We start from the raw sequence: 13,199 nt of genomic DNA, 5'->3' as shown, positions 1-13,199 counted from the left end.
TCAATCACTATTTTGAATTAATTTAAAAAGCATTTTGATTATAACTTTTACAGTGGATGTATTTTGAATGGTGCCTTTTACATATGAGAAAGCACCTATTGTCTTGTCTATCTCAACCATGCCTAAGAGCAAAATGACTGCTTGGTATAGTAGTTTGTACAACTGAGTATAATTATAGTCAGTGGTTAACACTACAGATATCTGCACTCCACGAGTGGCAACCTCAATTAATGTTTAAACTGTTAAACATGATATGGTTATCAATAAGGCAAAGATTTCTATGTATATATTAAAATGACAAATTTTGGCAGTATTGTTTCTCCTAAATTAGTTGCTTGACAGTGTATGTAATATCAAAGCCTTGGAACAGCAACTGATTTTTTTTTCCTAAGGGTGCAAGTCATGGATCACAATTTTTTCTAGGAAATATAATTGACTTCGGCACATTTACATTAAATGTATTGACAATAATAACATTAACTTGGGTTGGTTTCCCTGGAGGATTTCTTGACACAAACACAGAGAACAGTACATAAAAATGGCTTTTAAGTAGAGCTCGTGGTTCACTTGATACAAGTCACATGCCTTCTTGGAACATACAGTAAACTGAATAAAACACACACGCGGGGTGGGCGGGGTGTACATGTGAGTGAGAAAGCATGTGTACGCATGTGTGTAAAACTGCTGTAACACTGGCACATACCTGGGGCAAATGGCATCCTGCTTTCAGCACCCCTTACAAGGGGCTTCTGGTGGTTTTATGCCTCATTTGGTCACTAGCAAACAACACTGCATTTGAAAGCCAACAACTTTGAATCCCACATTTAAGGGCTGTGCTATTCATTTGGGCGTGCGTCTGTGAAAAGACAGACAGCATTGCAATTATAGGGGTTTATTTTTTCTTCTCCCAGAACCAAGTCCAAGCCCCGAGGAAGGATCCAAGCAATGCTGGGGCGGCTACGAACAAAGCTACAGTTGGTAGCGAGCGTCAGGCGCAGGCAGTCGGTTCAAACTTGAGAAGGGCTCAGCCGCGACCTGCCCCGGCTCTGGCTGCGAGCAGAGGTGACTACTGTACACGCGTGCGCTGGAGCAGGGCAAGCCTCCCCGCCCGGCAGGCTCCAGCAAGTGCTCGAGGTCGGAAGTTTGTCTTTACAAGGGAGGGGGCCTCTGGTAACATCCACAGACACCGGCACGGCCGCGCCCGGCGGCAACGGCAGCAGAACACGCCTTTTGTTTGCCGCAGGGAAAGCTCCTTGGAAAGAGGCGGGGAGTTACCGAGACAAAAGCCCGCGAGGCGCGGGACGAGGCGGCTCGGGGAGCGCAGCCCCGGGCAGGGATGCTCCGGAGCCCGCCTCTGCCCCGAGCCCGGGGCAGCGCCCCATCTCTTACCCGCTGTCAAGCTCCAGCTCCAGCAGGGACTGAGTCCTCTCCGAGTTGCAGTGCAGGCACCACATGGCCCGGGCGAAGTGGCGGACGACGGGGCCGTCCGCGCCGCTAGCATAGCCTGCCCCGAGCTCGCCCAGGCCCGCGCAGGGGCTGGGGGCACCACCCCGCCGGCGGGGAGCTCCGCGCCTCCCGGGCCCGCAGCGCCCGGCGCGTGCGGACGACGAAGCAGCCCGGCTTGCGGAGAGGGCAGGGGAAGAGGCAGCCGCCGCCACAGGAAGAGCTGGAGCCGGACCCGGAGCCGGAGCTGGGCGAGCCCCGAGCACGCAGCAGTGACAGGGGGAGGAGGGGGAGGAGGAGGAAGCGGCGGCAGCAGCCTGCTCGGTGCCTCCTCCCTGTCTCCAGCCTCCCGGGATGGAGGAGCAGAGGCTCTGCAAGCTCTATTCATAGTTGTGTGGAGGCCGGGAAAGGCCGCCCCATGCTCTCCCGCGGCGCTCGCGGCTGCCCCCGCCCCAGGCTCGCGCTCAGCTCCGAGCTGCCCGGAGCCTCGGTCACCCCCAGCCCCGGCGCGCCGCCGCCCGCACCGCCCCGCGCGGAAACGTTTCCAAATGTCATTACAGCAGCAACATTATGAGAAGCTGGGCGCTCCCTCCCCTGAGCCTCAAAGCTCCAGCTGGGTCAAATGACAATAGGCTTTTAGCTTAAATGAATCCTAAAAAAGAGGCTCGCATGAGACCCAAACCACAGGGACCTGGACCAGAGGGAGTCCAGCGGAGGGCAATGGAAATGTAAGTGAGCTCCCTCAGCGTCTAATGAGGAGAGGCTGAGGGAGCTGGCTGGCTGCTTTAGTCTGGAGAAGAGAAGACAAGAGGGGATTTAATAGCAGCCTTCAACTACCTGAACGCTGGTTCAAAAGGAGATGGAGCTGGACTGTTCTCAGTGGCGGCAGAGGACAGAACAAGGAGCAATGGGGTCAAGTTGTAGCAAGGGAAGTTTAGATTGGATACTAGGAAAAACTCTCACTAGGAGGGTAGTTAAGCACTGTCACAACCCAAAGTTGTGATTTTTTGTTTGTGTGCGCGCTTCAGCACCGCTAAATTATTTCCCGCCAATTTGTTGCTTTCTTTGCAGGGTAGAGTTCTCTGCTGCAAGACAGAACTCTGGTGCAACGGGGGATTTCCCGCCAGATTACAGCTTCTTTGCAGGGTGCATCTCTTTCTTGCATCGTAGTGATGCACGTTGTAAAGAAGTTCCCGCCATTTGTATTAGGATCCGCGCCACGTTATTGGCCCATTCCTAATATAGGCACACGTGGCGGCTAGCGATTGGCTTGCTAGCCGTACAAAAGGCTTGGGTAGTTTCCACCCAAGCCGGAAGAGGGAGGACGAGAGAGATTCTGTGTGAAGATCTCCAAGCGCTGTGGACCCAACGCGCCTCCCCTAAGAAGGCAACAGAGGCAATAGAACCGAGCCTACGGAGCTTTCGCTTCTCGCCTCTCCCCGTCGCTGAGCGCAATCCTAGACGTATCCCTTTCCTGTAACTTCGGACCCACGGAGCCTAGCAAACTCCGGGGAAAACTTATCAGACCCGCGGAGCCTAAGTAACTCCGGGGAAATTTTCGAACCCAACTTAACTGGACCCACGGAGCCTAGCAAACTCCGTGGGAGCAATCGATTTGTCAGAGTCCAGGGTTCAAGCAGAAGCTGTGCCTGGAAACCTGTCCAGCCAACACCAATACCGTCTTTGGGTGTAAGTAAACAATCTTTTCAATCAACCATTACGCCTCCGTAACTAATTCTAACTCGCGTGCGCTAAACCACCCTGCGGTTCTCTCCCACCCCGCGTGCCCGGGCTGCTGGCCACAGCCCGTGTGCACCAAAGACGGGTCCGGTTCGACCCCGGTTTGCCCCCGGCTAGCCCATGGCGGCCAGAATGGGATCGGAATCACCGCCGCACATGGCGACGAGGGCGGGATCGGGGCCCAGCCCGCACAAGCACCAGAACAGGTTACTCAGAGAGGTGGTGGAATCTCCATCCTTGGAGGTTTTTAAGACCCATCTAGACAAAGCCATGGATGAGATGATTTAGTTGTGAATGGTCCTGCTTTGAGCAGAGGGTTGGACTAGAATCAGCGGTTCCCAACCTTTTTTGTACCGGGACCCGTTTGCTAAGATAGATGGCTTGTCCCAACCCACATCCCCCTGGTCCTGCCAGTGCCTGACCCACAGTCCTCTGCCCCCTCCCCCCTTACCTTCTGATGCCCTTCAACCCAAGCCACAGCCCCCAGCCCTGCCGGAGGGGGCCCCCAGCCACCCCGTCCCACTTGGGCCAGAGCACAAGCAGCAAGTGCTGCCCCCACCCCACCCCACAAGCAGCAAGGGCGGGTCCCTGCAAGTATGGGCACCAGTCCAGGACCAATGGCACAGGCAAGCAGCTCCCCACTACAAAGAACCTCCCCCATCTCCTTCCCCTGCTCAAGAACCAGGCACCTACTCATGACCCCTCCCCCCAGCACTCAAGATAGTCCCCTAGACTTCCATGCCCTGCTCCCCATACACTTACCCGCATCCAGCATCTGGGGCTGCTTCCACAACCTGGCTTCATTGTATGTTGGCCACGTGCATCTGCACGCACAGATACATGTGTGCCCACTGCCTCCAGTCGTCCCAAGCAGCCACTTGCAGGCTGGAACACTGCCAGCCTGCAAAGTGAAACCCACACTTTTGCAAGTTTTTCTTGCAACCCACTTTTGGGTGGCAACCCACTGGTTGAGAAACACTGGACTAGATGCGTTCCTGACGTCCCTTCCAACCCTCATTTTCCATGATTCTATCATACTAAAACCCAGGCTGTGTAGCAAACTGCAGGAATCCCAAATTCCCACTGGGTCTTCTCCTCTTACAGTGGTTTTCCACCAGTGTCACTCCACTGACTCCTTGGAGTGAAATATTTTGCAGTGGGATTTATGATAAGATATTTATACATTTTCTGTTTTCTTGACACCTCCTTCATTCAAATAGTGACACTTCAACAAGGCTGATATGCTTCAATTATCCAGGCCTACCTTTTTAGGTTTTAAGGCACCTTCAATTATCTTTTAAACTCTTTTGAATTTACAAACTAGTCAGAGGGGACCAGCAGGCATTGGGGGAGTCCCTGTTCCCCTGAGCACTACCAGGAGTGACAAGAAATAATGGTCACAAGCTGGCAGAGGGTAAATTCAGACTAGACATCAGGAGGCGCTACTTCACAGTCAAGGCAGCTAGGACCTGGAACCAACTTCCAAGTGAAGTGGTGCTGGCTCCTACCCTGGGGGTCTTTAAGAGGAGGTTAGACGAACACCTTGCTGGGGTCGTTTGACCCCAGTACTTTTCCCTGCCATGGCAGGGGGTCGGGCTTGATGATCTGCTCAGGTCCCTTCCAACCCTACCAACTATGAAACTATGAATCTCTCTTTTAAAAAAGCACATAAACAAATGCAGCTTCTAAGAGAACAGGCTCCTTTGGATCAAGATAAAGGGTGGGGTTGGATGTTTTGGAGTTTCTAACCAGCTACATATAAACTTCCATGAAATGGTCCCTGTACAGAATGATACGAAATAGCAAGGCTAAAAATATTTTGAATGCACTAGAATAAGAACAGAGAAAAAAAATCAGCTGCTTTCTTACAACATAAAATAGTGACAGTCATAGTACAAAGGACTGGTGACACAAAAATTCCACTTACTTTCCAGACACTTATTCCAGATAATGTGACTAGGGAATTATGAGTGATCTTGTGGCCATTCAAAATTAAGTCTAAGTTCCCTTTTTTGGTTCTGAACATTACTGCAATATATAATTACAGGAACACTGATTCAAACATTGATTATTTTCTATATATAATGCATCTCCTACTAATATGCAATTATTTCATTTCGCACAACTCTTCAAATTTTCTTTTTATTATAAAAAAAGGTAATGAGGGAAAGGAAGGAGGATGCATTCCTGGTAGAGTGATGATCTGCATATTGTGAATACGTAAGAAGGAATGCAACACCACAGATCCCCGTCAGTTCCTGATTTACTAATAGAAAGTTCTAGTTTAAGCTACTAATGAACACAAATAATGTTTTAGGGATACATTCTCCTTTTTCCTCTACTGAATCCAGGCCAGGAAGGAGCATATATTCTGTAACGTTACTCAATAGCCTCACACCATGCCGTGTAGAAGCCCCTCCACAGGTTTCAGCATTTGTGGTTAGGAAAAGGAAGAAAACCATACTCCCCCATCACCTCAAAACCCACTGGATATTTTGATAAAGCTAATGCTGGTGATGGAAATAATAAATATTATCCCAGTTTCACAGATTAATAAATTGAATCAGAAGGAGATTAATTAAGTCTTCCAAGTAACACCAGCAATCACTTGCAGAGCTGGGAATAGACTCCTGATGGCAACTCACTCCAGGTCCCTGCACTGACTAGTCTATATTCCATTCACGCTCTCCACATCAGTCACTTGTAATTAAAAATAGTCCTGGGCCCTCTATTTCAAAATAACTATACCCTTTTTCTACAAGAATATCAAAACTTTTCAGCCTACAAGCATATTTTTACAATGGAACCAAACTGGTATGAAACCCCTTAAACTGTGGTTCAGTTACGAGGCCAAGTATTTCCATTACAGAAAACAGTAATAATAATGGGCCATTAAAAATGTTCTCAGAGCTGGAAAGCATCTAGGCGCTAGCCTCAGAAGTGGAAGCTCACAATCCAATTTCTCCATCTGATGCTGATCAGTCAATGAAGCACTGAAAAACATGCAGCAACCTTTCATGCAACAACCAATTGAAGAACATGCAACAACCTTTCTACAGCATATAAAGAATGTGAACAATTCCATTTATCCAGCCCCACTTTGTACACCTAACTTCAGCAGATATCTTTGTAGTACAAGATTCTTACAAAGTGCCAGGAAACAAATTTATAGTATAATAAACTAAATATATAAAAACACATCTGAATCAAAGCAAGTGTGCTGTAACCCATAAATAAAAGAAACCACATCTCTCAGCTTTGCAGGAAGTTCATTCATTAATTGCATTATTTCAAGTATACATTTTTTAGTAAGTGTACACATCTTCAAAAAGACAGACATTAAAACTAAGCGATAATGTCCTCTTCCACTCATAATACATTTTACCCTTTATAATAATCATGATCCTATTATATAACAACTACATATCATGCTTCAGCTGTGTTTTTACTAAGATTTCTTTCCCAGGTATTCATAAGAGATAGGTTATACAACATATCTGCAGGGTTAATAAATCAAGTATTTGAAGGACCAGTTGTAGAGTTGTTGGGGGTTAAGTATCAATTTAATCTCTAATTATTCAAGCCCACCCAAACAGCGGCTCTCTGTCGATTAACCCTCCAAAAGATGGGGTGGTTCTTTGCCCAAAGAATATCTAATTACTGCATATATTAAATAAATAACTAAGAATTGACCTCAGACAAACAACTAGCTTATGAAGTGCACACCAAACACTTAAAACACTCTAATTATTAATAACGAGTGGAATAATTAAACACTTAATGAAACAACACCAAACAAGCAATAAACAACAACAATGACCACATAAAAATTCTAAACAATCCTAAAATCCCATAAAGGTCTGAGGGGAAACAGTATTAATAAGAGAGGAGAGCTTTATTCGACTGGTCCAGGGATCTTCTTTCACAGATCTCTTCTTTGGAGGCAATAGGAAAGTTTCCCACACCACCCTGCTTTTGGTTAGAGGGTATACTTACAAAGAAACAGGGGAGCTGTTGCAAAAGTACTGCAGCACACCTGAAGGGCAAACTCAGGAAGGCAACTGCTGCCTGTTCCAAGCTGAAGATATGTTGAGGTCACGAGAGTTTCGGGGCAATCTGTTCCCTGGCCGGGTGTCCCTCAGGCTGCAGGCGTCCTGTACTTCACTCTCTGGACCCAGTCGCTCCTGAGTTCTGTTCTCTCACCCTTTTGCACTCTCTAGGCATTCAATCAGCCACTTCAATCCAGTTTATTCTCAGTCCCCCAGTCTCTCACAGACGCACACAACCTCTCTGTTTCTTTCCTTCCCTCAAAACTGCTCCAGTCACACCCTCATGCCTTAGACACATGCCTCATACTCACTGACCTCTGCCCTCTCAGGGTCTCTTAAAGGGCTTCTGCCCACGGCATTGCTCACAGCACTTTTCTGTACTCGCCGTCTTAGGAAAGATGGGGGTTGAGATGGATCACGTCAAAGTGGGGGCATAACTTCACACATGGGTCATCAGGTGACCTACTTCCTCAACTATATCACAGAACTATATGAGCTAAGCCCCGATTTCCACCATTACAGAGTTGGTGACTAATGGGCAATCATCCTGTCAGGCACCCATTTCTATTTAAACAGCACACGTGGTCTTTTACTGATCAAAATCATATGTAGTATTATTACTTGAAGAGAAAGGCTTCCTCTTGGACAGACTAGTCCCAAAATATTTGTAATATCATGGCTAGATATAGACATTAAAAAAGCCTGAGACGGAAGCAAAAGTTCTGTGCTTTATTCTAAGCACCCTAGGTTAGTTTGGGAGGGAACAGAACACACGTTTGCCCTTCGGGAGGGCAGGGAGGCTGCCCGTGTTGGCTGAGTCCAGCAGGTCAGGTGTGCTCTTACATGCCTCCCAGTGTGCCCCACTGGCTCCCTGGGCTGCCAGTAAGCACAGCCAAATGGGCAGGCTTCCCCCTCCCCCACTCCCCTCCCTTGCTCTGACAGGAATCACAGAGAAGCAGGGCTGGAGGGGACCTCCAGAGGTAATTGAGTCCAACCTCCTGCCTGAGGCAGGTTCAGCCCTATCCAAATCATCCCATACAAACCCAGACTCTAAACCAGTGCCTCCCAACCTATTTCTCAGCATGACCCCATTTATGGCCCCATTTTCTCAGCATGGCCCCTCACTCCCAACCCACAGCCCCCACCCCCACAACCCCATCTGCTGATGTTGCAACCCCACTTGGGGTCACAACTCACAGTTTGGGAACTGCTGCTCTAAACTCTACATGAGACTGCCCTTAGCCCTGGATCAAACCCCTGGGGCTCCCAAAGGGAAGGCAGCTGGGAGCAGGGTAGCCAGGCAAGCAGCAGCAAGCTCTGGCCTCATGTTCCTACTCTGGGGGAGGGTCTCTCTGTGTATGGGGCTTGGACCTGGAAGCAACTGCTCCCTACTGCAAATCCAATGCCCTAATTGCTTATCTGCAACTTCACAGCTGAAGACAGCAGTGAACAGGGCTCTCTGGGCAGCAGAGGGTATCTCTGCCTCTCCCAGGCTCTGCTATCTAGGAGTTGCCAATGATTTTGGGCTCTGGGGAATCCCTGAGGGGCAGTTTAAAGCTAAGCAAGGGAGGGAGGGAAGGGGTAAGCCTGGAGTCCACAAGGGAGTTTGTGGGATTAATGAGGAATCCAAGCCAGGTTGGGGATGCCCAGGATCCAGACAGGGGAGCCTGTCTGCTGAGTACCAGTGGAGGCAGGCTCATTGGCAATGCGTAGGGAGTGCACACGGGTGCATGTGCACCCCCTGAGCGTGGCGGTGTACCCCCTGTGAAAAGGTGTCACCAACACTGCTGGCATCGCCTGCAGGAGGTCGATGCTGCCCCCCCCAATCACCACTGACACCACTGGCAGCGTCTGCCCCACCATCTGTGGGTGGTCACCGACTGGCAGTCGGCACTCCCCACACTCCTCCACCCCACTGCCACCAGCACCACGGCCGCCTGCAGGAGCTCTTGGCTTGCCACCGCTGTGCTCTGACCACTGACAGTGCTGCTGCCACCTGCGGGAGCTTGCTATGCACCCCCAGCCTCCAGGGGCACACGACGTTCATGGGCAGGCTGAACATGGGCATCTCCTGGGAGCTGCATTGGGAGCTGGGGTTACTTGTCCTGCCTGGATCTGCTGCAGATCAGGGGTAGGGAAGGCAGGAGTGCAGGGCAGGATCACTTGGGGCCAGGCTGGACACTAACATGCACAGAACCCCTCTCAGTGCAGCCTCCTGCCTCCCCTCCAATCCTGACAGAAGTTCTGCTCCACACCACACACACACTGACACACATTTACTCACACACGTATGAGTATACACACTCACTCACTTGCCCCCCAACCCTATCTGCTTCTTCAGGCAATCTGGAGAGGATCTATTTTTGCTCCTGCAAATAATGGAGCAGGGAGACAGCCAAGATGGAGATCCAGCCCTACTCATCTACTAACCACCCCCAGCACAAAGAACCCATCTGCCACTTGCACTTAGACAGAGGGGATGTTCTGAGTCCTTATTTCTTGCAACTTGGAAAGCAAAGCCCTGGGTCCTAGCCATAGATGGAGGGAGAAAAAAAAATGGGGGGGGGGGGAGGGGGAACTGAGTACATGCGCACATGCACACGTATGCTCCCCGGGCAGAAAAGTCTATAGGGGGAGGGGGAATGGGGCTGGGACTAGGCAGGGATCAGGGGGAGTGGAGGGGAGCTGGGACTGGGATGGGAGCCAGGGCCCGCTGTGCCCATGTGGCCGCCCCTTCCCCTGCAGCTGGGGCCATTGCCCAGTGCCAGCAACAATGAACCTGCCCCCACTCCAGCACAGCACTGGCCACAACTGCCTCCCTGCACTGGCCCCAGCCCACACCACCTGGGGGGGGGGGGGGCAGAGCAGGGCCAGCCTTGGCTGTGCCACCAGGCCAGAGGGGACGGAGCCCCCAGGGCCCCGTGCCCACCCTGCCAGGCCCTGCACAGCCGGGGCAGGGCATAGCATGGGATGGAGCCACGGCTCATCTGTGGGGCACAGCTCCCACCACTGCATGCATCCTGGGAGGCATGGGGGGCATATGCCCCCGATCTGCATGCGGCAGGGTGGGCAGCTGCTGCAGGCTGGGGCTGAGGCAGTGCCAAGCTGTTCCCAGTGGGGGTGGGGGCAATGCTACACTGGGGGTGGGTGGCGATGGCACTAGGAGGGGAGTCAGGTGGGCTACGGCGAATCTTGGGGTAGCTGCAGTCGCCTCCCCACCCATAGCCTTCCTCCCAGCGCCACTACCACCTGCCCTAAGCATAGTATGCCCCTCACCCCTGCTGGCTAGGAAGAGCCCAGGCAGCCCTGGCCCCAGCCCACACCAGCAGTCTATCCTGCCCTGTGCAGATTGGGGGCACTCGCCCCCCATGCCTCCTAGGGTGCATGCAGCAGCAGGAGCTGTGTACCTCAGATGAGCTGCTTGCATCTCATTCCTGTGATGCCAGCTGGGCAGCACCTCCCCCTCCTCCCACCCCATCCCTGCTGCAGCCGCCAGAAGCCCCCATCCGGGCTTCCTTGTGGCCCTACCGCTGCCCCATGTTTGGGGGTGCTAAGCCCCTTTAGCCCCCGCCTTCTGCCACCTATGTTGCGCCAGCTGCCCTCCTGCTGCTGCTGCTCCACAAAGGCCTTAAATGCAGAGGGAAGCCAGGGCTGTCCCCACCACCTGGGATCTGGGATCAGATGCAGAAGGAAACAAAGCTGTTGCTCCACCCTCCCTAAACTGCTCCTTCACACCTTGCTGCCCCCAAAACAGAGGCACTTTGGTTCCCTGGGGCAGTGAGACAAGTGATGGGCTCCATCCATCACCAGCCCCTTCCCTGGGTGACCTGCACTGAACAGAGTCTGTAATGCCAGCAGCCAGGGAAGGAGTCCAGTACAATACTCTCCCTGCAGAGCAGCACTAGCAGTGACCACCACACCCTGCAAGGGAACCCTGCTCCGCACCACACACACACGCATACCTCACTGAGCATCAGCAGCAGCAGCAATGGCCAGCAGCTGCAGTCCACTCCCCATGGCCCCATGCACACAAGGCACAGAAGCCCACAACCACTGCTGACTCATTCTACCTGCCTTGCCCTGCCACCAGGTGCTTGCTGTTGGCTGGAGCTCCAAGGGGCCCAATCCATCTGTCTGCAGAGCCCCACCTCTGCCTAGGGACATTGCGAAGAGAGAGAAAAATACAGAGCTACAAATGCTTCCTCCTGTCCCCTAAAGTTGACATCTAGGAGCAGCCAAGTTCCAGCAAACATTCTTGATTTTTTTAAGCTTATTACAAAATGCCTTATGAAGAAATCATTTGCACAACATTTATGCAACCTTTAATGAGAGGCTGAGTGATTTTATTTTTCCTTCTTTTTGAGAATGAATACATAAACATGGAAAAAATACTGGTTGATGAGTGTGGCTTTGATGAACTCAGAGATTTAATCATAGACTGAAACTGTCATTCAAATAAAACAAATGTAAAATGTCATATATACTGTTTCACCTGTAAAATGAGTTTCTTTTTCATTTTTTACAAATAGATATGGCATGCCTGGTTTGAGCAGCTACAACATTTCTTATACATATAATAATAAATAATGCTAGAGCTGATATGATCTTTCCCGCTAGTAAAAAGTCAAAGGAGATTTTAACTGCATGCTCTCTAGATGCTTGAAAATAATACATGTTTACATGGAATTTTGGTGGGGAAAAATTCACGACTAAGAATGTGACACAGAGTACAGTGGTTTGAAAAATTTCCAAAGTTTTCTATTGAAAAATGCAGTTTTATCAAAATCAAAACACTCTTCAGGAACATATTGATTTTAAGGAATTTTTCAATAGGAAAAAGTCAAGACAATTAATATAATGAAAGTAAATCACTCATTTCATCTAGCTAGTGAAGGGTTTTGTTTCAATAAAGTTAAAATGTTCCAGTTTTACTTTATACATTTAAGTTCTTTACTCCTTGACTATTCATTTGAATGAATTATTTACACTTTTGCATTTATGACATTATATTTCATATTTACATTGTTTTGACATTAAAATTAAACTCTTCAACATTATTGAAACAAGCAGAAATTTTGAGAAACAAAAATGACAGTTTCTGACCAGCACTAATTAAGAGTTTTGACCCAATCTATTTTCAAAATCTACCAGAAACAGCTACCAGACCATTATTGGAATATAGAACTGTATTAGATAATAGTTTTCTTTTATATGGGCGAGTATTTAGTTGAGTGTGAAGGAGCCAAGGGGAGTTGGCAGGATGGGCAGGAAACCATGAGAGAGCAGCCACTTATCACCATGGTCCAGGGGATTACAATCCGTGCCTCATACAAGTGGTGGTATTTTAAAAGCCACCTCTCCCTCCGGATTGGAGGGAGCAGCTCAGGCTTGGCTACCTCAAGCCTCGGCAAGAGGCAGTTCAGTGGGCAGAGTGCAGAAACTATTTCTGGGCTTTGCGGAAGCCAGAAGGACATGTCCTCCAGTGAGCAGGAGGGGATGAGCACCGCAGAGCAAGGGCCACCATTCCAGAGGGAAGAAGCAGCCCCGTTTTGGACCTGAAGGCTCTTTGGGTAACCAAGGAGAAGCAAGGCCTGACCATCAAGGAACTGAATTGACCTGGACAGACTGAGGAGCAGTCTGGCACAAGAATGGGCGAGTCCAGAGACACCAGGAGAAAGAGGCAGTGATTTTTTCTTTTCATTTTCTGCTTTGGGATCGTAATGGACCTACCCTTACGTGGATTCAAGTTGTGCCCTGGCCGAGTACACTTGCATAGCTTTAAAGGGGCCAGTGGCACAGAGAGCCAGAAAACCTGGCTCAGGCTTTCTATTTTGCTCCAGAGCTGCAAGAAGCTGGGAAATTGTTGGTGGATTTTAAAGGGGAGTCCCAGCTGAATCCTTTAGCATAGAATTGAGTTAATTATAGACAACGACCCAAAAGTGTGGCTATATGCATTACCGACTAAAC

At 49.9% G+C, this 13,199-nt stretch overlaps 1 protein-coding gene across 9 annotated transcripts in view; it reads right to left on the bottom strand.

Moving 5' to 3' along the window:
* IQSEC1 (IQ motif and Sec7 domain ArfGEF 1) overlaps window positions 1-13,199 on the bottom strand; it is a 707,630-nt gene that overhangs the window by 102,574 nt on the left and 591,857 nt on the right. The window contains exon 1 of one of the 9 annotated variants that reach the window (XM_014596839.3): window positions 1,390-1,474. The exons of the other annotated variants lie outside the window; for them this stretch is intronic. Within the exon in view, the coding sequence (XP_014452325.1) occupies window positions 1,390-1,454 (65 nt within the window). The 5' untranslated portion in view covers window positions 1,455-1,474. Of the gene's footprint in view, window positions 1-1,389; window positions 1,475-13,199 lie in introns of those variants that run through there. 9 annotated transcript variants of the gene reach the window in all.

Source organism: Alligator mississippiensis, chromosome 12 (assembly GCF_030867095.1).
Source record: "Alligator mississippiensis isolate rAllMis1 chromosome 12, rAllMis1, whole genome shotgun sequence".
Lineage (NCBI taxonomy): Eukaryota > Metazoa > Chordata > Crocodylia > Alligatoridae > Alligator > Alligator mississippiensis.
Note: the sequence above shows the minus strand (reverse complement) of the source record. Positions and strands in the feature narration are given on the sequence as shown.